The 26675-nt window shown below is 40.7% G+C and overlaps 1 protein-coding gene across 9 annotated transcripts in view; it reads left to right on the forward strand.

The window, feature by feature from the left end:
- Positions 1–26675, forward strand: part of LOC149084447 (IQ motif and SEC7 domain-containing protein 1-like) — a 425974-nt gene that overhangs the window by 393143 nt on the left and 6156 nt on the right. For 7 of the 9 annotated variants that reach the window (XM_089234841.1, XM_089234847.1, XM_089234842.1 and 4 more), the window contains 12 exons: positions 12320–12544; positions 16073–16901; positions 19454–19852; positions 20071–20265; positions 20794–21011; positions 21713–21794; positions 22705–22912; positions 23058–23197; positions 23360–23485; positions 24750–24849; positions 24954–25075; positions 25228–25435. In XM_089234841.1, coding sequence (XP_089090967.1) covers positions 12320–12544; positions 16073–16901; positions 19454–19852; positions 20071–20265; positions 20794–21011; positions 21713–21794; positions 22705–22912; positions 23058–23197; positions 23360–23485; positions 24750–24849; positions 24954–25075; positions 25228–25435 — 2852 coding nt within the window. Of the gene's footprint in view, positions 1–1785; positions 1925–10928; positions 11015–12319; positions 12545–16072; positions 16902–19453; positions 19853–20070; positions 20266–20793; positions 21012–21712; positions 21795–22704; positions 22913–23057; positions 23198–23359; positions 23486–24749; positions 24850–24953; positions 25076–25227; positions 25436–26675 lie in introns of those variants that run through there. The other 2 variants (XM_089234846.1, XM_089234844.1) reach the window with 2 other exon arrangements.

Here is a 26675-nt window from a genome sequence, read left to right on the forward strand (position 1 = left end):
TATATGGTGGCCATAATGGTCATTAATGCTTCGCCATTAATTTCATCTTAGCGTATGCATACACCCAAACATACCCTGGTGAAGATGGGGGAGGGCGGACAACATGAAAACTTGGCATCAGTTCTTGCCATGGCGTGTGATCTTAGACGAAGAAGTCCGCTAAGATCCCTAAATTTATAAAGTATGTGTGTGCCCCAAATTTTGAGAAAATGACTGATACATATGAAATTGCATTATTAAATCAACTCTATCACTTGGGGTCCCTCTCTGAAAGAAATTTTGGCTACGGATCTCGTTCTGGTAGCCATGCAAGGGAGGAGGGCCAGTGAATTTATTTGCTGATGGGTTCATGCAAGGAAAGTTCTTCCAGCATGGCCCAGCCGCAAGGTAATAGCTTATATCCCGCAAGGGACAGAGCGGGGGCCATATGTTTGGTGTTATGGTTCATGCAGGGGTTGCTATTTGGGCCGTTCGGCGGAACGGGTGTGCCGCTCTAGGAGAGCCCCCCCCCCCCAAATGCGAGATGAAAAAGTGAAAAAAAGCTTTGTTGACAATATAAACGAGGGCATAGGTTGTCAAAAAACCCACATTGGCAGAGTTTTTTTCGCGAGCTACCCCTGGGCTCATGTTGCTGTTGGTTATAACGTTTGAAGGGCAAAAAAGAACTTAATTTCAACCAAAATTCTTCACCTTAATCATGCGAACGCATTTCGCAAAACAGACTGCTGGAGATGGACTCGAATATTTTTTGCGGCTCTCTAAATACTATGTAGGTAGGCCCATGCATCCCCCCCCACACAAACACACACAGGGCTGTAAAGGACTGTTTGTTCTTCGAAATTAGTGAAACCAGAGACCCAGTAAGTGTATTTATAACAGACTAAGTGAATTCATACGTCTCATCTAGGAAGCCCTTGCGAACCACGTTTGTCTGTGACCCGTATTTCAAGAATACCTTATGAGCAAATTTGTTCGACCCATCTCGGAAGTTTCTACGAATCCAGTTTGGGCTGTGTCCGTAGGTGCTGGAACCTTTGTCTGAGCCCCCCCCCCCCCCAATGAAATTTGTAAGAGGGTCAAAATCACCCCCAATAATTACTGAAAAAAACAATGCAATGCACCCCCCTGCACATACGCGCCGGAGTCCCGTATTTACGGGACTATCATCAACATTCATCCCCCCCCCAATGTTTCCTTCGTGTCGGCGCCTCTGGTTGTGAACCAGCTCAAGAGCCCTTGGTGTTAGTTGGTTTAATACCAAGAACCCCTGGCTTAGTCCACCAGTTTATTAAGATGAAACTCCGTCGATATAGTGGGTCTTACGGCTGCCCCCCCCCCCACAATGTTTGCTGCCCTAGCTCAAAGTATTGCAACATAGGAAGAATATTATATAATGTATTCTGTTCATATAGAAGGTCGTTTATTTTCCGAAACACCCACGCATGTTTCATAACAAGCCTCTCGTATAGGCTTCGTCGTTAGCATACGGCCCCCCTATCGAGTGATTTCTTGCCACACGACATCCAGCGTGGTCCCCCTCTCCTTTCTGTCCTCCCTTTTCAAATAAGTCCGCACCTTTTTTGTGTGTCCTCCATCATTAGTGACGAGAAAAGAAGAGCATTCCTCTTGGTTCGTGAAGCGCGCCGGCCCACCTGGTGTCCGAAACGAGCTTTTTCATTGGTTGGCGAGCCCGGCCCCGTGCTTATCCTCATTGGTTGTGTGCGTGTGTATCTTTTTTTTTTTTTTCAATCTGGGGGCCCCGGGCAGCAGCTCTTCAAACAGATGTTGCAAAGTTGTGATTCCGTAAACATGCTCGTGGATTCAGTCGCTGCTGCTGGTTGCGTAGGATAAGAACTGGTTAGTGGACGTGCGTACATGATCAAGGACGCAACATGTTGATTTGTTTGTCGGGTTTCATGTGTGGGTGAGTATGCACATTTATACACATTGGTATATTCATAAATTATTACCTTTTTTGATTACGTGTAATTTCTATTAGACGTTTGCGTTGCCCTTACGGTATTGGTTCCCAAAATTTTTTCACTCGCGGCTCCTCCCTTGTTCTATTGGTGTTTCATCTGCGGCTCCCTAGAATAATTCAGTGGTTGATTTTGATTGAGGCTCTTGCAGCGTAAATTTGTTCCGGGGGCCCCGCTAAAATTTGTGGCTCAGTAGAGACCTGAATGTGAACCATCCTGCGAAAACAAAAGGGTCAGTGGTAGGAACTGTGGAATGTTTTTTAGTTACCCGACGACCCCATACTTACGCCCGGGGCCCAATTTCTGCAGGGGTGAGTGGGAAATTTGCCTATTGCCTCATGATTTTGAAACCCCCGAAATTGAAATAAAATATATAGTCGTATTCATTCACCAACGAAATATCTTTGATTTAGGTCACAGTACCTCCTAACCAAGGACCCCTTGTGTCTGCTGGGTTGACATCCATGTTGACTCATCTTCGTTTCGGACCAAAATTCATAGACCCTACAGGAGGGGGCAGATAACAGGGCTCCGGTGATGGGGGGTGGAGATATTATACGAGTATTTTTCAATAGTTTGCTACACAAAGGTACTGAAAAATTCAGTAAGTCTTGACTTAGACGCACTGCTAAGTTCCTTTATTCTGGTCCTATGCAAGGCCGGCTCATGATCATAATAGAAACGATATTTTGAGGCCCTTAGCTGACTGTAACGGCTTTCATGCTTCCCATAATTGCTCTTGAAAATCATAGAACCAGATCTCATCGTGTTGGTTCCGTATGGACATCGGACCCTTGCTCGTGCTTGAATTTGCCCAGCTTAAAGATGGCCCTGGTTCCACGGGCAGTTCTGCTGGATTCTGAAAGTCTCATTTTCCTGTAACATTTCATTTAAAAAAGCCTTATTTCTTTCCATCTAAGTTCCTTGGAGCCCCCAACTACCTGTGAAAGCTTTCCTTGAAATTGAGTCTCATTAGCACCGGGAGGCGCATTTTGACCCTAGGTTGAGAACCACTGATTACACGTGGGCGTAAACTTATATCCATCCCATGGGCCCTTCCCCCTTCTTCGAATATTTGCCACTAATTGCTTTCGGGGGTCAAAGTAGGAGCCCCCAGGAGTATTCTTTGAGAATGATATACACTATAAAATTGTTAAAATAACAGCGCCTTCTGAAAAACTTGGTCGCGGGGCAGTCTTAATGTGGGTACCCTGCTAGAACCAAACACTGGTCAAGTTTAGTCCTTCAGAACCATTGAAGAACCTTCAAGAAGTTGTGTAATGACCGTCTAGTAAGAATCAATCAGGGGCGCCCCCGAAATAAAAAGGGTCCTCGTCGTCGCGTTATTTTCGGAACAAGGAATCATCGTGGATCGTAAATCACTGGTTAATCATTAGGATAATGAGTTCGAAGGTAAAAATGCGAAATGCCAGGATGCGTCTTCGATCTTAATGATGATTATCGTAGTGTTTGCATCGTGTCGAGGGATAATCATCGCAAATTTATCATTTTTCTCGCGAATTCCTCTTCTGGTAGGAAAGGAAAACTGTGCTTTTAATGACTAATCATTAATCATGGGGGAATTCTGGGAAATTACATGCATGTTGTTGTTGTCCTGGGATGTTTAAAAAGACATTCGTCGAGATGTCTCGATGAGGGCTTGTGGATTAAGTTATGTATATACTGAGCAGGGCCGTAACTAGAGGGGAGCAACTGCCCCGGGTGGCAAAATTTAGGGAGGTGGCAGTTTTAGGTGGGAACAAGCATAACAAAATTATCCAAATTTAAAGTTGTGGGGGCCACAAGATGTGTTTGCCCCGGGCGGCAAAAATCCTAGTTACGGCCGTGGTTCTGATAATGATAATACTAAAAATCTCAACCAGAGCCCTTGGAGCTCCTTGTGCACTCTCCAGGGGCTCCGCGGCCACTCGCGATAAATAAAAAAAAACAGTGAAATTAAAAAATAATTATAAATATTTTTAAATAGGAAAAATAAATCAATAACTTTGATGAATAATTAAAAAATGGGCCTACGGGGCTCCGCCATAGGATTTTTTTACTTAAAAGGCTATGCAAAAGATGTTGAGAACCGCTGTTCTCTTGTACATTTATAGAGTAAAATATAATGGGTCCACCCTGGTGATGAGGCTGGAACCCTGTCGGTTCCCCCTACCTCCAGGGCCTGTTTCTCGCATGGGCAAACGGGGCGTGTGCCTAGGCCCAACAAATTTTCGGGGTCTAAAAATTGGCCTGCCTTTTATATTTTAGGCATAGCCTACATGCCCAGGGCTTCAACGCTGGTGTGGGAGGGAGGTAGGTGGTTATAGTGCCCCGGGCCCTGGACCAAAGGGAGCGGAAATTTCGCCCTTCAACCCAGGAGTTCTTAACCTTTTTCAGCCGTGACCCAAAATCAAGATGATCAGCTTCACGACCCATGGAACTGTTTTTTTTTTAATTAGTGGAACTAGTGACTCAGTAAATGCATTTATAACAGAACAAAAAGTGGATTTGTCTGACTCGTCTAGGAAAGCCCTGCGAAACACCAAGTTTGTAGTGACCCATAGCTCAAGAATCAATGGCTGTAAGTGGATTTTTGCGACCCATAAATAAAGAGGACTACGCATATAAGGGGTCTCAAAAACTCGTGTTTGGTCGCTGGTATGAGTATTAAATTATCGCTAGGATGAGTTTTTGACACTGAGTTGAGAACAGTCTCCGGAAAGAGACTCGCAGTTGGATGATTGGTAGAAAGAAAGAGCAAGGGGCTCCGGGTAAATTGTATGAAAGGAAAGGGTAAATGATTACCATCCCAAGAAAACCGAAGGTAAAATGATCGTCAGGGAAGTGTAAGCGCACGATGATTATCGCCAAGAAGAAGACCGCGCAGACTATTTGCCGCCAGGAAGAGGACGCGCTGGCTAATTATCACCACGGTGACAGACAGAGCAGTGGATAAATTATTGCCAGATTGAGGGAGCCGCAAGTAAATGATCGCCAAGGAAAGGGGATTTATTATCTGCCGCACATGAACCGCAAATTGAATGATCGCTATTATTTCACAGCTATCAAGCGACCCCAGGACCAGTTAGTTGGTCATAGCGCCCGAGTAAGGCAGTGGAGGCTTGTCTTCGACTATGAAGGCTACCGTCAAAGTCCACGGGTTCGAATCCGGGCAAGGACATCAGAAACAAGTTCTTCACCTAACGAGCCTGGGACAACCACCGATAGATGACCCCCTCATTTCCCACCCTACTCCACCGGTTGGAAATTATGGTATGGAGTTTGTACCAGGGAGTTCGTGTGCAGTAGAAGAGTTAATTGGTCATGTGCCGGAGTGGCGTGGGGGTAAGATTAGGTCATGTCAGGTCAAGTCCCATGTTCGAACAAGGGGGAAAAATATAGATATTTTCCCCTAACGATGTTGGAGGGGAAGTGGCCCCGATAGATGGCGTCTTCATTTCCAATCCAACTCGTTAATGGCTACTACAAAACCATACATGCACCTCATCCATATTCCTCTGCGGAACATCCAACGAATTGGTACATATTGTACGCACGTTCCAACGTGCGTGTACGTGTAGTGAAACTTGATGTGAAGGTTGTTTCTGTGTAGTGCTGCCATCTGCCAGCAACTTTTCTAACTATGAGTGAAGTGTAATGATTGAATAATTTATCGTTGTAGGCCTGTTGCTCTCTGTGTCGCGACCCGTTAATGGCTGTAAATTGCAATACAGCGATATGGTCGGAGTTGGTGTTTGGTACAGTAGTAATTAGTTGGTCGAATGACATCTATACATATATAAATTCACTCATTATTAAAATAAGGGCTCGTGAAATATTCAGCCCGGGAGGCCCCATTAACATCTCAGCCTAGGTTTCCCTTGTTGAGGGCCGTAACTAAGTCTTTTTACCGCCCACAACTTCAAAATTCGATCATTTCTAACGGTGTTTTTTGTTCCCACCTAAAACTGCTGCCCCTAAATTTTGCCGTCCTGAGCAGTTACCTTTCCTGCCCCACCCCCAGTTCCGGCTCTGCCTTGTTACATAATGTGGTAGCCATGGGTTCTCAGAAAAATTATAGGACTAACACTGGTGCAGTTTTAAGTAATCACATTACTGCATTTCTGGTATAGACCCAGGGAAGTGTTCATTACGTGTCGCTTTCGATACGACCCACCGTGTGGGCCCCCCCCCCCATTAGATATTTTCTTGTCCATGAGGCCCTGAGACGTCCTGATTCCATTATCACTCAAGAATATATTTATCTACCATTTTCTGCAGAATAAAAAGTCGTAAATTCAGAGTTATTCTGAAAAAGAAAGGCTGAGAGAGAGAAAGAAAGCCATATTGAGAGTGGGAAAAACGAATGGAAAATTTCAGAGTGGAAATGGCTTTATAATGGCGTCGGGAATGAAGTGTCTTCATTTTAAAATTACAGGTTGTCTCGTGTCTATCGAATTTAGTAGATCCAGAGCGCAGACACTGGTGGTGATGTAATTTCGTGATGGCTGCGAAGACTATAAGCGCCGCCATCGTCGGGACGTGGGAAGAAAAGATCATGATCATCATCATGTCCACATGACCATAAAATAGAAAAACTTTCCTTTCGAGAGAAGGGAAAATATATCCCAAAAAAAAGGGATATTCCTCTGCGGTAATGATATCAAACCTAATCGTCTATGTCCTTGATCATGGAAGTTACCTTGGGGCCTTCTATTACTACAATAGCAACTGTGATGGAGATTCTGTGTGTTTTCGAGTAAATGGCTATGTTGGCCACCTGACTTTCTTGTGCAATACCTGAAGTGGGCATAGGAAAAAAAAAAAAGAAATAGTATCCATCTCTATTTGGGGATGGGTATTTGCCAGTCACGGTCTGGTGTGTTGCGGTTAATGAAATGGTCGTTTTTGACACTTGTTCCTTCGGAATTGACTGATACAATGCTCATGGAACCGAGACCCTGTAATTTAGGCTATTTTATTGAGTTGGTGGATCGTAATGTGTGTGTGTGAATCAGTTGAGGTGGGTGATAAGCTATTGTTGTATCACATACGGGCCTGCGTTTGTAGCCAGTCTTCACGGGATGTCGATGCGAGGTTCTAGTTACAGTGAAAAGCCAGTCAAAAGCGTTGGAAATCCTTTGCGCACTTTTCTAGTTTAGACAATTTTTAATGCACCCGTAGGTGTCTAATCTGGACAGATTGCACTAAAATTTCAACGAGTGTGAAGATGGGCAATTTTCTCAGTATTATTCGCATAGAATGATCAGATGTCCGAGTCCCAGACGGTTGAGTTGTCCCTGGGCGACATTCAGTCACTCATAATTGGGTCGTTAATAGGCGTTTATTTGATTAAGATCGGCAGTAGTTGGCTAAAGTTCGTGATTTTGTCACATTGAAATCTGGTCATTGTGAATTGACAGCTTATATGCTATTTGTCGACCTATTATGTATTTGACAGTAATGTATTTTCTCAACTCGTGCCGCCCCCCCGCCCCCCACATCCATCGACAGGGCAATTAGGTTGGGATCTTTGGTGGACCACAGGTCACTTGCCACGGGCATGGATGGGAATTTGTAGTGTGAAAAAAAACAAAAAATGTTGAAAATTGTTCCGAGCCAACGGGTTGGAACCAAACATTTTTCCTCGAAAAAGAGGACAACAATTATATTTCTTCCGACTTTTCCAGGACATAGCGACCTCCTTCGCCTTGGATTCCAAAAATTTTGTATTGTCTTATATTCCAATTAAGTAATTACATCAGGACTTGACAAATCCCAAGCGCCAGGTTTCTATGGTGACTACAAAAGCTATTGGCTCCTAAAATTTTTTATATTTGATTGTGAATTCAGAGTCTGAGAATGGCACAAAATTTTCTGATTTTATAATGATGATGTGTCTTCCAACATGAAAAGGAGCCATTAAGTCTCGGAAAAGTAAAAAATAAACCATTGTTTAGGACTATTTTTCTTGGGGAAAAAACTGTGCTTTCGGCTCCTTAGAAATTTTTCATTTTTAGGCGCCAATACACTGATTTCTTAGTCACTATAGTAACCTGAGATTTGTTAAGCCCTGGACTAGGTGTATTTTATCAGATATTACTGGTTCCCAATCTGTGATACTATTCCCAGGAGAACGTGGTTGGACCCTTGCATTCATGCAATCACTGACAAAGGAAAGCACTTTAGGCGGAGTTTACAACGATCTTCATGATTCATTTGGCGATAAAATTTTCTTCTGATAAATTAGAGAATAAAAAAGCTGAAATTAAAAATAAAAAGTGTACATCCAACCACGCGGGAAAATACAAAGCACGATAGTTAAGGGCGAAAACGCCGCTCCAGTCCTAAATATCACCAAGAACTCCGCCAACAGTGGCGTACTACAGTACCTCCGTCATAACACAATATACCGTATATGATCTTCTGGTTGGGGGTTTGTGTTTGGCGGGCAGGGGTCCAGTCCTTCGTTTACATGCGTGGCCGATCTTGGGGGCTTGTGAGGAAAGTGGATCTCATAATATGGCGGTGACCTTTCAGTTAGAAATTCTCTGGAATATGGACTGGGTCACACCGTTCGGTTAGGATGTTAAGTACCTCTGTCACTGGTTCCGTCGTATCATGGGATTCTAAAGATCATTGATATGTCACACCTCGACACTGTTTCAGGTTCACGGATTTTATAAATAATAAAATCTATTCTTAATTATTTTCGAGAATATAAAAATGCGATTTTCAAGCTGGTACTTCCATCCAGGACATCGCTGTATAGGTCCGTGATGATGTTCGAACGGTCTCTGTTTCGATCATGCAATGACGGGAAGCATTGTCTCAAGATTCCCGTGAGTGCCTGACGCGACGCTTTTGTCTGTCTGGCATTTTCGGATGCCAATCTCGACATTACAGGAATAGAAATCATATTTCTGTATCCGTTGCCGAGGATTTCGACCTCAAATCCTATTCGACATCATTTACACTGGGGTGCTCCTTCAGAAAAAAAAAAGAAAAAGACAGCCTTATCTCCATGACCTGCATCATATCCGTTTTCCTGCCAAAAAAGAATTCACTCACCCCTGACATTAGCAGGTCAGTCGAGCTACTGATCCTTCATGGAGATTTAGACGAACTAATTGTGTTCTAAGGCTTCTCTCTGGGTGTTCAGGCTTTTCAAAAAAAAACCTTATTTTTTCTTAAACGAAAGGCTTTTGTTTCGTTAGAAAATAACAAAAAAAAAAAATGAAAGAAAGCATTTCACCGCGTATCACTGCACACGTTAAAAAAATGGAGTGTTTTCTGTGAAGTAACATTCATCTAATTCGAGAAGAAGCCATGGCGTAAGCAGAATCGAGGGGAAGTTGCTACTGCATCATCATCATCATCTCCTCAGTTCTGTAATTTCTAATAAAAGAAAATGCTGTAACAAGATGAAAGGGAGGGTTTCTTTTCTTAAGAATATCTCGTGAAGAAAACGGGGACAAGCCCTTGGGGATGACTGACTGGCTCCTGACCCGAATTGAGATATGTGTGTCGTCGTCTTTTTCTTTTTTGTAAATAGATGAATATTGTCAGGCTGCTTTTGTTATTTTGTGTATCATTTTTTGTTCGTGGGAAAGTATTTGAGAGAGTGTTCATCTCAAAAAAAAAAAAATTGGGCATTGCTGGTCCCTAAACGCGGATTTATGGGGGGGGGGGGGAATAGAGGGCTGTAGTAGCCCAGGGCGGCTAGTTCGGTGGGTCTGAAAATTTTGAGTAATGAGTTGTAACATGTGAGCGACCAAGGAACCATGTCAGTGAGTGGGCGGCCAAAAGAAGTGACCCAGAGAGTTTGTGACTAAAATAAAGTGCAAGCATGTGAGTGGCCAAAACTGTTTGCAAGCATGTGAGTGGCCAAAACTGTTTGCAAGCATGTGAGTGACCTTAAAAGAGTTACGTAGAGAGCAAATGACCAGGTGAGCGAGTGATCAATAGAAAGGCATGATAAGTTTTCAAGGATCTGAGTGACCGTGGAGAGAATGAGACCAGGTCGTTGAGCGATCGTAAGAGTTTCCTTGTGCATGTGTAAGCATGTGAGCACCCAAAAGAGTGTGTCAAAAAAGTGACTCTAGAGTCACTCTAACTAGTTGTGATCTTGAAAGCAATGGATCAAGTCAGTGAACGACCAAAGGAGTAACTGAGTGTTCATAGGAGTGACTAGAAAGCGACCAGGTTAGTGAATGACCAAGATAGTGTGCAAGCGTGTGAGTGACTATGTGACTATAAAATTGACCTGGACACAGAGGCGTATTTACGGGGGGGGGGGGTGAGCGAGCTATAGCCCAGGACAGTGAATTGGAGAATGAGCGGTTAAGAAAGTCTACTAGAATAAAAGAGGGCGGAAAAATTTTGTGTTGCCACAGGCGGCAATACCAGAAATCCGCCGCTTCTCGTCCTTATGAAATACTGCTCGGTGTATGACCTTTGAATACCCATCATACATCTCCGATTATGACTAGGAATGCAGTTAGAAAAATAGAACTTTCCTTGTCTTGGGTCGTATCTTGATGAGGACCCCACGAATGTCGGTTCGTCGCAGGGTCTTTGATCTCCGAAGCGAAACAAATGGCAGAGAGGTGTCCAAAATAGACATACAGCATCGTATATCCGTTCTGTTTGAGTAAAAACTTGATGGTAATGAAGGCTCATCTTACAGCACCTTGACCCTCGATGTTTCATTAATGTGTTTACTGTATGAAAGACCACTCGAGATATCCCCCCCCCCTTTCCGCAATTCCAAGATTCTTAGCGTGTATACGTATGTCCTATCAATTCTCAGCCAGCCAATGACATCCGGGGTTGACCTTGTTTTCTCTTGAACGTTCTTGAGCAGTTGTTTTTTTTATTTCGACTTCCTTCCTGGTCATGGTTACTCACAATCATGACCTCTTTGAATGAGCTTTATTTTCCAATTGGTCATTCAGTCCAGAAATGAATGGATTTGTTGGTGAGGGTCTGTTGCTGAGGTCTTGTTTGAGTGTCGTGAATATTTCGTCATCTGGGTGAGTTTTGTTTTCTCAACCCTTGGGGTATGGGTCAATTGATTGATTGGTCAACTGATTACGATCGGTTATTGTTCCCACTTTAATATGCATTTTGAGGAGACTAGGGACACCACCTAGGACTAGCCACCTTGCATTCCTTATAAAACTAGCCCCTTGTAAGGTGACCAGAAAATATTCATCCTATAGTAGGGTTAGCGGTGTTACAGCTGGCAGACTACTGCGTAAACATTCCTCTGAAGTATTTCTATTGAATTGTTGCAGGGAGCGTGTGTTCTGAGTGTATGTGGATGATAACAAATGATAAATACTAACGTATTTGTTATCAGTTTTTTTTTTTCCGTTTTCTAATGGAGCTGTCATCTGTCTTCCATATTTTAAAGTGGAAAAACTCAGAGTACGGGCACCAACGATTGGCCATATTTCAAAGAGGGACATCAGCTAATCATCTAAAATTTGCTTCCAATAATGATTTTGAATTTCCCGCCAGAACCACGATCATAACAAAATTACGACATGCGAAGAAAGCACCAATCCTATCTGAAAACGGGACGTATTTCCGATAGCTTATGTACGGTATCATAATAAATACGTGTATTTAAATACGTGTTCAAGGATCAACATAATTGCTGATTTCTTGCGCTAATTGATTTCTTGTAGGTTTAGAGCCGATCTTAATAGAATTGGCTATTTACACCAAAGATTACGAAACCAAAAAATGAAGAATTGCTTCTGCATAAAGGTCAATAATTGTGACACATTTACCATTGAGGGACATAATATGAGCAGCAGAGTTCGATCTTCAATATATAATGCTTCTTTTTTGTCCGCGTTCTGGGACCGGTTCTCGCGAGTTCAGCAAAAATGGGCCCTTGGGGCTGGTGCTGGTGGTTGATGCAACACCATGTTTACGTTGGTTTGTTTCTCTCTCTCTCTGCTCGCTTACCATAGAAAGTAAAAGTAGAAAGAAATACGTAGGATGGCGTTTATTTGGACGCCTATTTGATCGTCAACATCTGCGGGTTTTTCCATGAGTTTTTTTTTTGTACAGCTGAGAGTTGTGGTTGAAATTTAAGCTACTTTCTTTTTTATGCAGCTTCGAATTTTCAGAATGGTGAAAATATCTCCGATTTTATTACCTCATTTTCGTTAATTATGTGCATTAAATTGTGAGATTGGTCACGAAGCTGATCTTCAAATATTTTTAATTGGTCAATCTGTTGTTGAGTGCATTAATATATTAAATGAGTGGACATGAAATGTATTCCTTTCTAGTGGAATTCAATTTTTTTCTTTCTCTTACAGCTCATCTCACAAGCCTATCGAGAGGGCTTCGTGTGGGCCTGGCCCTCCAGTCAAGCAGATTCGTTCCTACTCGGTAGATGCTCAGCAAGCGACGACATTCAACGGCGCTGTACCTGGTGGTCGTGCCAGACAGAGGTCGGTCAGTGGTAACGTCGCTGCAAAGAAAACACCGGTGCGGAGAGTGGACGAGGATGCCCTCAAAAGGTCCAGATTGCACAGTAGTCAGTGAGTATCGCAGTTTGAAGTATATTTTAATCTCATAATCAGTTGCAGAAAGTATACTGAAATTAAATCTAACAAATGTGCAGTTCTATCTTGAGCCGCTGTGTGGTCATGCAGTTATCGTCATGAACTCAAGTCTCTCAGCAGAAAAAGCAACCAAGCTTATAACATTTGAAAAATCGAGTATAATACGATACAGACAAAATAAAATACGTTGTTGCTCTCTAATCTGGAAGACAGATGACAGCACCGCTTGAACACATAACAAGCTTTTCCTCAGACGCAAACTTTACGTTAGGTTACGCATAAATGATGCATTTTGACGTGCACCATATCTTTATACAGGATTTATCAAAATAATTTAGGACAATGATTAACAACGAAATAACAAGATTTAATATATTTTTTAAATTGGTTTTAAGAGGTGCTAGAAAAAAAACCTTTGTTTCCCCCCCCCCAAGCCACCGAGTTTTTCAAAATGGTCCCACGAAGCTTAAACACTTCAGTGGAACTTTGGCCACCCACGGCACCTTTGCCATGATAACATTTATCCCAGCAGAATTGTCCAAAAAAACGCTTCGTAGCGATGTCCCAATGTCGACAACTTACTGCGACCCCTTTGACAAAAATTGGTGACGCACCTAGACGCTGTGACGCGCACTTTATAGGAAAGTCCATGTAAAATGATTCAGTAATGTTCATGTATATTTTAGTGTAATTTATTTTATAATATAATTTCATTATGGCAATCCAAGGACATGTGATATGTTTGTTACTGGTTGGAAAAATTCATGAATGGATTGTATAAAAGCAGCCTCGGCGTACGTATGGCAGTTGTGTGTCCACCTAGAGCTCCTACAATGGGCCTCCTATAAGGCACCTTTAAAATAATTGTAACACTGACTTTTGCACATTCATAGGTTAGAATTAAAATATCGTATGGTTAACGCAAGCGACCCTCCAACTAGAATTCGTGACGTCATCTTAAATAGAAAGCAGACGACATTGTGGTCATCGTCGTACGTATTTTTTCTTTCGTTTGTCAAAGCCGTCTTGACGTATCTTACGTTGATCTCGCTCGTATAGTGTTTTTAAACTGATCTGGAGGAACTTTTGGCTTCTTTTCGTAAAATTCGGAGGTGAATTTCGATTTATTTATTCCATTTTTTTTTGTGATGAAAATATATAACGTGGTTTCAAGTCAATGCTGATAATCGTATCGTAGAAAAAAGAAATTAAAATCGCCTACATGGTTTCTTTTTTTTTTTTCGGATCCGAGTAGGAAAGTCCATGTATAATGATTCAGTAATGTACATATGTATTGCAGTGTAATTCATATTTTCTAATATAATTTCACTATGGCAATCCAAGGACTGTGATATGTTTGTTACCGGTTGGAAAAATTTATGAATGGATTGTATAAAAGCAGCGTCGGTGGATTCAGTGCCGATGACGTACGTATGGCAGTTATGTGTTAGCCTAGAGCTCCAAACAATTGGGCCTCCCTCTAAGGACTTTTAAAAAGACATTTTCTAAAAGTTCTAGGCCACCATCTAAGTTTTTAATTTTGTAGTATCAAACGTGTGGCAGTTATCGTTACCCTTTCTTGACGTATTAAGTGTTTGTTGACGGTGCCTGGTTTTTTTTCCACGTGGGCAAACGATGCACGTGCACACGGCCCACGAATTTTTAGGGCTAAAAATTCGGCTGCCTTCTATATTTTAGGCATGGACCCACGTGCCTCCCCCACCATTGTAAGAGCTCCCCAGAAATTCATATTTGCTGAGGGCTCAAACTCATGAACACGCCCTGTGTAGATCATCGTTGTATAATTTAGGGGATGTATGCATGCTTAAACCATGGCCTCGGAGTCATCTGATGTGGTCCGCGACAAATAAACAAATCACTCAGGTGGTCCACGATAGATTATTAAGACTCTTCAGTGGCTCGCGGTACATTTCCAGATCATTCGAGCTGCCATTGGCGCATATCCAAATCACTTTAGTGAGCTGGAGGAGTGGCACGTAGTAAATTTGCACATTACTTAACCCATTAGCTGCTACGATCCCTATTTGGGGATTTTGGAATTTTACGTGCTTTGCGTTTACAACTTTTTGTGCATGTATATATAACTTATCCGGCCAAAAATTTCAAAAAAAAAATTGGCAGTTACTGGGTTAAATCACTTGAGCGGCTCGCAGCGCACTTACACATAACAAAAGCAGCACGCGACACATTTACACTTCGCTTAAGCAGACCGCGGCATTTTTATGGTTTGCTTAACTCTTAGCACATTTCCAGATCAATTAAATTGTCCTCGGCACATTTCTAGATCACTCGGGTGGCCCGCGCCACATTTTCAGATCACCTATGACTCGCGGCACATTTGCAGATAACAAGTGGCACGCGACACGTTTAAAAAAAAATGAAGTGGCCCTCACTCTCCAAAATGTTGAGCACCCTCGATTTAGGATAATTGATTGGTAACTGGCCGTTTTGTAATGATTAAATGTGATGAACCTTTTTTTTTTTTTGGAATAGGATTAACACGACAAGGGTGCTCAAGCTTTATGAAACTGCGGGCTACTTGAATGATCTGGAGAGGAAGCATTGCAGGCCACTTAAGGGATTTGTAAATGTGCCGCTGGCCGCTTGAGTCATCTGTAACTGTTTCACTGGTCACTCAAGTCATTTGGGACTGTGCCGCTAGTCACGCAAATGACACGTAAATATGTCACAGACCGCTTAAGTATCTTTAAATGTGCCGCGGGTCACTCAAGTGATCAGTAAATATTTCATGGGGAGTCACTTAATGATCTGTAAATGCACCGGGTCACTTAGGTAATTTATGCCGTTGGCTGCTTGAGTTCTCCGGAACTGTGACGCATGTTATCACTCAAGTGATCGCCGCGGGTGCAAAATTTGGTTTCAGGTCGCGGACCATATCGGATGACTCCGTGGGCTACAGTTTGAGCATGTATGGAGTACGATATATATATAGTTAATTATGTTCCACCTAATGGAAGCAGGATGGCATGGCAGAGCTTCAGTTCTGGGTCCCCGGGATTTTTTTTTTCCACCAAATTTACTATAGAGGGGCTTGGGCGAAGAGACGTAGGCTTTATTTGTGGGTACAGTACCTGCCAACAATCGCTTCTTCAAAGAAAACTTAGTAGTATAGGCATGAGGTGATATCAAGTTTATCTGTATGTCTTGGTAAATAACTTCTCGAGGTCTATATAATTTCCAGTTAAATCTGGAGGGAAAAGATTACCCAATAAGATCTTAACTTGACGCGCTGATTATGTTTTATCTATTGTTTTCTTCGATGCCATGGTTGCTATCGAAATACTAAGAAAAAATCCGTCAGCTGTGTCTCTGGAAAATCTTTTTTGTGCGTATATTTAGCGTAGGTGAGAGATCTCGGATTTTGTTTCCAAGCCAGATTAGAAGCTTTTGTTTTCTTTCGTGCAAGTGTATGAAACAAATATTTTGTTTCTTAACATTTCTAATTGTGTATATTCTCCACAGATATGAGCTGTCCCAGGACTTACTGGACAAACAGGTGGAAATGCTGGAGAGGAAGTACGGCGGTGTTTGTGCCCGGAAAGCGGCGCTAACGATCCAGAGGGCGTTCCGCAAGTACACGATCATGAAACGCTTCCAGGACATCGCGAACGCCTCGAAGGGCGAGAAGCGCCTGTCCAGGAGGTTCCCGACCTTCGACCTGGACGTGGCGAAGGACTGGTCGAGCTACAACGGCAACGGCTCGGCCCTGCGGTACCTCCACAATCACCACCACTCGTGCTACGAGAGCGACGGCGGCAAGATGTGCCCCGCCGCCGACCACCACCAGAACTTTAGCAACATGTACCAGCGTGGACTTTCGGACGGTTCCTACGAGGGCGAGGACCTTTCTCAGTACCCCGCGAAGCCCTGCCGCACCCAGAGTTTCAGGGAGCGGCGGATCCGGCACCAGGACTTCTGTTACGACGTACCGGTCGATGGCGACGGTTCGAAAGACGCGATGAACCACCATCACCACTATGGCGGCGACGGTTATTCCGCCTTGAGTCCGCGATCTCAGGTGTTGAACAATGTGTCGTTGACGTCGTCATCCTACTACCAGGACTCGTCCTATCCGGTTCCCGTGGCCCGGTCGCCGCCGTGTTTCCCGCGCCACCCGGCGTGGACAGCAGTGCCCTGTGCAAGTGCCCAACGGACTCGTATGAATCAGAATCAAACGATCCCGCATCTGAACCATGCTCCCAAGATTTCGGTCCAGCAGCAGCAAGAGTGCGTGCACGTGCAACAACCTACTAGGGAGTCTGTGTCATCTGAGGATAGTGCACTGAGCTCGGTGAGTTCAAATGGGTGCCACCAAAGTCTTGATGGCGCTTTATTTTATTTTTTTCATTGTGATTTTGGTGTCACTGGATGTTGTGGTTGTATGCAAAAGGCAGATTTATGGTTTTGCCGCCCTTCTCCCATTCTAATTTGACTTTCCTTGACCACTCTCTCCTCAAATTATACATCTTGGGCTATAGCCCGCTTGGCCCCTGTGCCTCTCTTCAAGTCACTCTTTTGGTCACTCCCATGCTTACACACTTTCTAAGTCACACCAATGCTCAAACACTCTTTGTCACTCTTTTGATCCGTCTCTGACCTGGTCCCTTGTTCTTTAGGTCATTCTTCTGGTTATTGACATGCTGACACACTGTCTTGGTCACTCACATGCTCTGAGTCACTCACTTACCTGGTGTCTTGCTATCTGGCTCACTCTTGGTCACTCAACGTACTTTCAAGTTCTATGGCTCACTTGCTGATGACCTGGTCCCTCGTGTCTAGGTCACTCTTTTGGTGACTTGCTGACCTTATCTCTTGCCTCACCTAGGCAGAGATGGATTTATGGTTTTACCACCTTTGGCTATAGAAATTTTCCCCAAAGCAGAATATGCCGAAGTCTGTGACGTACGTTGCAGAACAATGTGCTATTGCAGAACAATCGGGAAGAATTTTAAGAAAAATGTAGAAAACACTATTATGGGAATGCAGAACATTTCCAGTCAGTCGAGGGCTCATTGCAGAACAATGCAAAACATTCTGCTTGGGGGTAAATTTCTTTTCCTTCAATGATTTCTTGACCAATCATTCCTTAAATTTGTCGTCGTTGTCCCCCTCAACTTTGCTACCTTGGGCTAAGCCCCCTTTTGTAAATATGCTTTTAGTCAGTGTGTGTGCTGTATTTATTTTTATTCCTTTTATGCAATAACATACAAATACCTTGTGATTACTTCAATGCAAGCAGCTCCATTGTGTTGCTCACAAGCAGCATACTGCACACTAAAGCATCAGAGTGCACATTATTTGCGTCCATGAGGTCTTGATTGACAGGTCACCATGAGCTGGCCATATTCAAGTTCCATTCAGGGGCTTATATTCTAGGAATCTGAGTTTCAAGATGTGCAGGGCTCGGGAAATCCCAGGCGCCAGAATGCATCACAAAATATGCATTAATGCCAGATTTATTTTATGTATGGTAACTAGTTTGAAGTTTGAGGACACTCAAAATTATTGTAAATTATATCAACATGTTTGCTAGCTGGGAAAATGGGTCCCTGAAAAGTCAATAAACACATCATTTTGGGATGATTTTGTCGAGGGAGGAATGCTTGGCGCTTATAAAATTTTGCTGGCTCCTAAATTCTTAGATTTTTCAAGGATATTTTGAAATTTTCATGTAGGTACTTCACTTTTTTATGCTGAGCATAAGCTATGCTCCTTACTTGAAAAAATTTTTAAGATCCTATTCATTGTATTTGCTACACCTGTAAACACACATTGTCAGCCATAAATTTTGGTTCAAAATTTCACCTGTGGTATTTATTGAAATACGATTACAGTTAATAAAACTACCCTAACAGTCGTAGGTGGATACAGAGGAATGACTAAAGTGGCGATTCCTCCTCTTCCCCCCCCCCCCCCACATTCGATGAGCCTATATCCACCTATGTTAACAGCAAGCACTGCTTTGTCTCTCGGATAATCATTTCCTTAGTGGGAAAGCACTTTTGTCTCCTCATTCTACAGCCATAGACAGTGCCACCTTACTGCGTGGGCACAGCTGGGGGGGGGGCTCAGAAAAACAAAAAGTAGTTGAATTCTTTCGAGAATTTTCCAGGTATTCCTCAGAAAAATCACTTGGTCCCATGATGCTCTTAAGACGGCCCTGGCCATAGGGCTTCCTAGATGCTTAGTCAGCAGGGGCAACCATGCATTTTAGCTGCTCCCTTGTAATGCTTAAGAGGTTAAAGAGTGAAATTTGCACCCCCACCCCAATTCCCAATTGTGGCCCCGCTAGGATCTGTTGGCTTATATTCACTGAAAACTAGGTGAAACACAATTTTGGTTTTAACACAGATATATAACTCAATGTTACTCGTGGAAACATATTCCCACTGAGACGTTTCTCAGCTCTGCTATCAAGAACATAAACATCACAACCCCTTCATTCAGCTTTGATCACTTGTTTATCAAATATATCGCAAAAATATGGTTACCCACCATGACTTGTGCTATTGAAAATCAAAAGTATGTTACAAATCTTTAATGTACTCTATTTACTTAAGGCCAAGATTTACCACATGAAGCCTTCTTATAAGTAACTTTATGGTGTAAAGAAACAAAAAATAGTGACCTGTTCCTAGGTGGAGCCCTGTCTGTCTTTCCCATTGTGGGTATAGGTGAACTAATTTGTGGAAGACAGATAAGAAAAAAAAATTGCTCCTATGGAAAGACTGCCTTTTAAAGAGGTTTCAATGTGATTGTAGTGTGTTCACTGTTTGTTAATTGTAAAAGTTATCAAAGTGAAAAATGGTAAGATTTTTTAATATTCAATTTTTCCATTTCAAGTTGAGTGCTGGTGACATTGAGCCTTCAGATGATGTAAGCCTGCAACGAGGCACCACAGTTAGACATTCTGTCAGCACGACGATCAGCCCTTCCAAGCAAAGAGGCAATCTCCCACTACAGAGGAACAACATGGTCCGAGCCAGTGACGTAGCTTTGGGTCGCAGGTACAATCAGCCACTGGAACAGAAGAAAATACCACCTCAGGTGCCGAAAAGGACATCTTCCATACAGCATCAGCGAGACGGCAGCAGGCTCAGCGGACAAGATGGGAGCACATGTAGCGAGTGCCAGGATGACTCTACCATTATTGAAGGTAGTCAACTCTCCCTGAATAGTGTCAAGTCTGGTGGCAAGAGTTGTTGTGTGGAGGCTTCACCAGTTTGGAAAAGAAAATCTCTAGTAAGTCTTTTATTAGTTGTGAAACTCTCCTATCTTATATTAGACTGTCACTGAATTCAATAGACATACTGCTTATTACTTTCTGTATTGCCTTGTTTATATTCAAAAAATTACACATCTGTTTAATATTTTTTGCAGTATATCAAGATTTATATTGAATAATGCTATGGCAAATAATGGTTCCACAATGTAATACTTTTTCCTCTTAATTTCTCAAGGTCCTGGCTGAACAGTCTGTTAGTTCCGACGAGAAGAGACTGAGCAATATATCAGAAAACAGCGAAGACAGTTTGGATGGGGGAGGGTGTTATTCCAACACCCCTCCAGCAGATATGGGTCATTCCTTCAGCGCCCATAACTACACTGACATCCGAACCCCGCATGATATATCTGCCACTCCCATGATTTACAAGGTACGTTCTTATGTCTGAAAAGTTATTTATTTTTGTCTATTATTCTTTGTCTATTCTACCATGTAGGATTTTTATTTATAAATAGCACCATCAATCACTTTCTACCACCATGTATATTTTATGGACACATTTTAATACACAATTGTTGAGACTTTAAATGATGTTTAGACCTTACTAACAAATTATCATTGCGTACTAAAGAAATACACAAGATTACTTCTTAACCATACATGCTCCTCATAAACATTCCTCTGGGAAATTTAGAAATGCATACTGCATTATTATTAACAGTTCCATTGATCGGCCAATTAAGGTAGTATAAATCTATTTTGTGATCTGAGCCCTATTTCTTCATAGGCAAATAGGGAGGCATATCCACAGGGCCTCATAATCTAGGATTCTCATTGAAACGACACACAGCTCTGTTTTGTTATCTCAAGTCATTTCTCGAAGTTTATCATTTTGAAATTCAGTTAAAGATTTTGGCTGGTTAACAATATAAAAACACATTTTTCCTTATTCCTAAAGCTTACAGAGATTCAGAGGAAGCGACAGTATAGGGTCGGTCTGAATCTCTTCAACAAGAAACCAGAAAGAGGCGTGAGATATTTGATGCAAAGAGGGTTTCTCGAAGCCTCCCCACAAGCTGTTGCCCGCTTCCTACTCACCAGGAAAGGCCTTAGCAAACAGATGATAGGAGAGTATCTTGGAAACCTGCAAAACTCTTTCAACATGGCTGTCCTAGAGTAAGTAGTGAGATTTATATATCGCGTGTATTCACAAAAGATATTTGAAATTTTTGTAAATTGGGGTCCACATTGAGTTATGAATTTTTCATTTGTACAAAAGATATCTTCTGTCAATCACATATCTATGAACTGAATGTAGAATTTTATTTTAATTTTTAGCATTTGATAAATTTTTTTTGACTGAGGCTTAAAAATTAGTCATTCTCTGTCAAAGAAGCTAAGAATTTTTATTTTTTTCAATGAAAATTTTTTCTCAAATTTCATGATGCCCTGAGCTACAGTTCAGTCTTCAGGTATATAAAATTTTAGACAGCTTGCCATCTTTGCTTTGTGAAGCTCCAAGTTTGACCGAGTATAATTTCCAGTTCGGTTATTTTTTCCCCCTCCTTTTTCAATATTGTTAGATCAGTAGTTTTATTTTTGTGATGCTGATGTCATTCTTCAAAAATCACATTTGTTAGATAATTTTCACTCATGAAGTTATTGAAATAATCTTTTATACAATGAGGATAAAAGTTGTATATTATGAATTTTGGAGCAATTAAGCATTAGAGAATGCACTGATAATAATGCCTGTCAAATTCTATTCTGTGATTACATGTATCTGATATATTTTTATTTGTTGACTCTTAAACTTGAATTACAGCACATTTTAATGTAGTATAAGAATCACTTCTAAATATTGTATCTATTTGTAGGTGTTTCGTGCAGGAACTAGATTTAGCTGGCATGCAGGTTGATGTGGCTCTTCGGAAATTCCAAACATTTTTCCGAATGCCAGTAAGTTCATCAATTAATTACTATAATTGTTATTTTAAAAAGGGAAATAGTGGGATTTTTTTTAATTATTCAGTCTTTTGTTCTTATCTCTGACTTCTCATTTTTACACATGTTGTTGTGAACAGTATCATTTTTTATTATTTAATGAAAGCCAAGTTTTGTGTTTTCAATATTGTTCTGCATTTGTGAAAACTGAAAACACTTATTGCTGACATTTGCACATGCAATAAATAGAAGAATAAGTAACTTATCTGTTTAAGGGATTTGTGACCTGCTTCACTTCCTCTGCCTCTCCATAGAACAGAAAAGACTGATTCTTTCTGTTTGATCTATTTCCCCACTAGCATCTTAATGCTAGTGAGGAAATGGAAATTGAATAATTAGAAACAGGAATTTCTAATTATTCATTTTTTTTTTAAATGATATGCATGTATAAGATTTTAAATATGCAGATGGAACTGAATAGTGGAAACAAATCTTTTAAGATTATCCTGCCTGCCTTTTTCTTCAAGTGGCATGTCGGTGGGTCATGGTCACTGAAGTGTGGCCACAACTAGATATTGATATAGTGTTCTTAACCAACTAGGATAGTGTGTTTATAACCAAAAGAAAAAATATGAAGACACTGTTCATATCCTGAATTTTTAAATTTTACCTGTGCCATAAAAATTATGTGTAGATGTCTTCCAATCCCATTCTGATACGAAACTGTAAAATATACTTTGTTAAATGCACAACCAATTTAATTATGTGATGTTGGTATGCATATTCTGGTTTTTTTTTTACTGCAGTCAGTTTCATTAAAATGTTTTTCAGAATATATATTCTTCCATTAATATCAAACAATATTGTGGATTTATGCTGTTTTATTTCACTGGTAACTAAAAATTTTATATATTTTTTACTATAGGGTGAAGCACAGAAAATCGAGAGGCTAGTGGAAGTTTTCAGCCACCGTTATATAGAATGTAATCATGACATCGCCTCAAAGTTCCATAACCCTGACACAGTTTTTGTTCTCGCATTTGCCATTATCATGTTGAACACAGATCTACACACCCCAAACATGAAAGCTGAGAGGCGAATGAAGATAGATGAATTCATCAGAAATCTTCGATGTAAGAAAAACATTTTTTAAATGCATTCATTTTTTATTTACTTTTTGCAGGTCCTTTTTGAATTATACTCGTACATATTTCCACATTTGTTTGCTCTAAATATTGATAGTTTGCTAATTGTGTGCATGTTTTGTTTTTCTTCTAGCCATTGATGATGGTCACGACTTGGACAGAGATATGCTTGTCGGAATTTATGAGCGAATCAAAACCAATGAGTTCAAAATGGGTTCCGATCATGTCACGCAAGTACTGAAAGTACAGCAAACAATTGTAGGGAAGAAGCCGGTAGGAATTTGTGATTAAATTCACTTATCAAAATGAATTTTTCCCCTTTTATGTGATTTAAGCCTACATTCCAATTAATAATGTATGTATTTTTATGTTGAATTGTCAGTATGTACATTTTTCTTATTTTCTATTCAATACTATTTTGTTCAATTATCATAGAATTTGGCTCTGCCTCACCGTCGATTAGTTTGCTACTGCCGACTATACGAAGTGTATGATATCGGAAAGAAAGAAAGACCCGGTGTACATCAGAGGGAAGTCTTCCTCTTCAACGATACTCTCATGGTGGGTTCTCTTTTCTTTTTATGTTACCAGTATTAGGTGTATTTTCTTGTTTACCCTAATCTGTGTTTGCCGGAACTTTTATTTACTTCAGTTACTGTTGTGTTTGTTATGAGAATTTTTTCCCCAAGGAAAATTTTTCATAAATGAAGTCCAAACTTTAAAAATACCCAAACTGATTTTAGGTATTCTTCTCTGAGAGCTTTGACATTTAAAGTGCCATATCAATCACCAGTGCCGAACATTAAAGTGGTATAGTGTAGTTATCTGTGTATTTTACTTTTATCTTCAAGATTGGAAAAATTTTTCTTCCTTCTGATAGAATAAAACTTTTGCAATTGAATTTCTGCAAGAATGATCCATATTTAGCTGCAACAGCAAAAGCTGCTCTGTGATCTGTGTAAATAAATTATCTTCCTATCATCATAAAGGATTCTAGAATCCTAATTATTGTTCTCTGTCATTTAAAGATTTTAACTAATGATCATTAGCGGACCACATTGGAAAAAAATCCTTTTTTTTTTCTTCTAATGGCATCCCTTTCTGAAACTCGCAAGGTGTAGCTGTCCTTTTCCCATCCTCGTACAGAGCCGAGCCGTAGATCTAATGGAATGAAAAAGAGTCCATAGAGGTTCTTTACTTCTGAAAAAAGTACTTTTCAAAACAGCGTCCTTGGCTACACTTTGCTATTTTTACTAACATTATTTTACATTAATCAAAAAAATAACATTAATCTTCTAAGTTTTGAAGCAAACTTGACAAACTAATATTATTGCTTATGAAATATTAATGTATCATACTATTTTTTTCCTTGTGGCACAGTAATTAGAAACCAGTAGTTAATTTTCAATAGAAGAATTATAAGTTTTATTTAATAGGTGGCTCTCAAAAGGGGTTCCAGTTCATCTGATGTTTCACACATGCAATGTAATATTGTACTGTATTTCAATATTTTGTAGAAGCCACATTTTTACTGATAAATTTTTATTTCAATGAATTCTCTTCAGATCATCATGAAGGATTCTAGAATCCTAATTATTGTTCTCCTGCTCTGTCATCAAAGATTTTAACTAATGATCGTTAGTGGACTACATTGAGAAAAATTGTGTTTCCCCCATCCATGGCATCTCTTTCTAACATTGTGATAGCAAAAAAAAAAATTCTAATACCAAAAATTCAAAAAAAAAACATTTACTGATTATAAATTTTGTCATTAAAGTATTGGCTTCTGTTAGATACCTAATGTTTTTTATCATTCTTTCGACAGGTCACAAAGATATTTAGCAAAAAGAAAAACAGTGTAACTTATACATTTAGGCAGTCTTTCCCACTGTGCGGCATGAGCGTAACGTTGTTTGAAGCACCATGTAAGTTTTGAGGAAGTTTTCTTGCAAGCTTCTGGAAATTTGTCAAAAATGTAAATCCTATTCTGTTGGCTTCATAATAAATGACACCACTCTTCTTCTTTCAGACTATCCTCATGGTATCCGATTAAGCCAAAGAGTTGATGACAAAGTCCTTGTAACCTTCAATGCCAGAAACGAACATGACCGTTCTAAGTTTGTTGAAGATCTGAAGGAATCTATCTTGGAGGTGAGAATTTTTTTATTTCATCGATATACTTGTATGTATGTGTATTCAATGATCTGTGATATTCATGCATCAACAAAATAAGATTATTCTTTTCAAATATATTGTAATCTCTATATAGTGATTATTTTTTTTTTTTTTACCTTAATAACTAGATGGACGAGATGGAAAACCTACGAATCGAAGGTGAGCTTGAGAAACAGAAAATGATCCGAGTGAGAGGAGCTGAGAACAGGGATTCTGGCGTTGCCGATATGGAAATATTACCTCAAACATCCAAAGACAGCAAGCTTTCACCTGAGAGTGCAAATGGCTTGAAGAGATCAGCTCTGTCTAATTCATTATTGGACTTGCATGAACAACGTATGTATCTGCTCTATATAAATGTTGATAATTATTTTTCTTACACATGTTATGGTAAAAGCCCAAAGACTGGTAAAACCTAGGATTCACTGGTAAGATTTAGGTTTTACCAAGACAAGTTGGCCGAAAGCCCAAAATACGCTTGTAAACTTTTTCATTTCTGATATTTACCTTTCCAAGCCTGTTTTAAATGAACCAGTAAACCATCATGAACTTATTAGCCCCCCTTGCCACTTATATTTTAATCAATAATTATAATTATGTAATTACTAATTAATCAATAAATCAATTAACTATCATGAACTTGGTTCCTGATGTTAATTTAGTAATCATTAATTAACTTACTAAATAATTTTAACAAGTCCCTTTTGATGAATCGGTGATGCTTATTAATGAATTGATTTTTATAATTATTTAGTAAACCTTCATTAAAAGCTGGCTTTTGTTTGTAGTTAATGAATATACAGTCGCCCCCCCACCCCGTATTCACAGGGTTACGTTCCGAGGGTGACCGCGAATATGGAAATCCGCAAATAACCGAAATCATAGTTCTTTTTAATCTCGTTTATTGAACATAATGAGAAGAGCAGGGTAACTCAGAGGTAGAAGGGAATGTAAAAGAGGGTGCAGCAGTTGGTGATGTTTTCTGAAAGAACGTGGCGATTTAGGGTGGTCGCCGCTGTGGAGGTCGAGTGATTATAGTGACTGACTCGCAATGCGAGGATCAAACCCCACAGTGGTGGTCGGCTGAAGTTGTTGGTTTTCTGTGGTTTCCAACTTCGAGGCGCAAATGCGAGCCGATCTCCCCGTTAAAAAGTCTCGCCACAGAGAGCAACAGTCCTACAACGATAAATAATTCAATCATAACACTTCACTCGTAGTTAGAAAAACTTGTGGCAGATGGCAGCACTACACATAACAAGCATTACAGAGAAACAACAACACTTCACGTCAGGTTTCACTACACGTACACGCACATTCCCGCATGTACCGATTCGTTGAGGGTTCCGCGAGGGGGGGGGGGGTGTTGGCGGGGTGCATGTGTGTTGTAGCAGTAGTAGGTAGGGCCTCCAAAAAATGGCTCGGGGATCCATGATGTTCTTAAGTCAGCCACCTCGGTGTGCTGTTTCTTCTTCATATCATCAAGTATGTTGGAGTATGTTGACACAAGGCTTCCTCTAATAATTTTTCTACATTGAAGAACATACCATTGAGGGATCTATGTCATTAAAATAATCTA

The sequence above is a fragment of the Pholcus phalangioides genome, unplaced genomic scaffold, assembly GCF_987345545.1.
Source record: "Pholcus phalangioides strain wild (caught in Gottingen) unplaced genomic scaffold, Ppha-v1.0 ptg000008l_1, whole genome shotgun sequence".
Lineage (NCBI taxonomy): Eukaryota > Metazoa > Arthropoda > Arachnida > Araneae > Pholcidae > Pholcus > Pholcus phalangioides.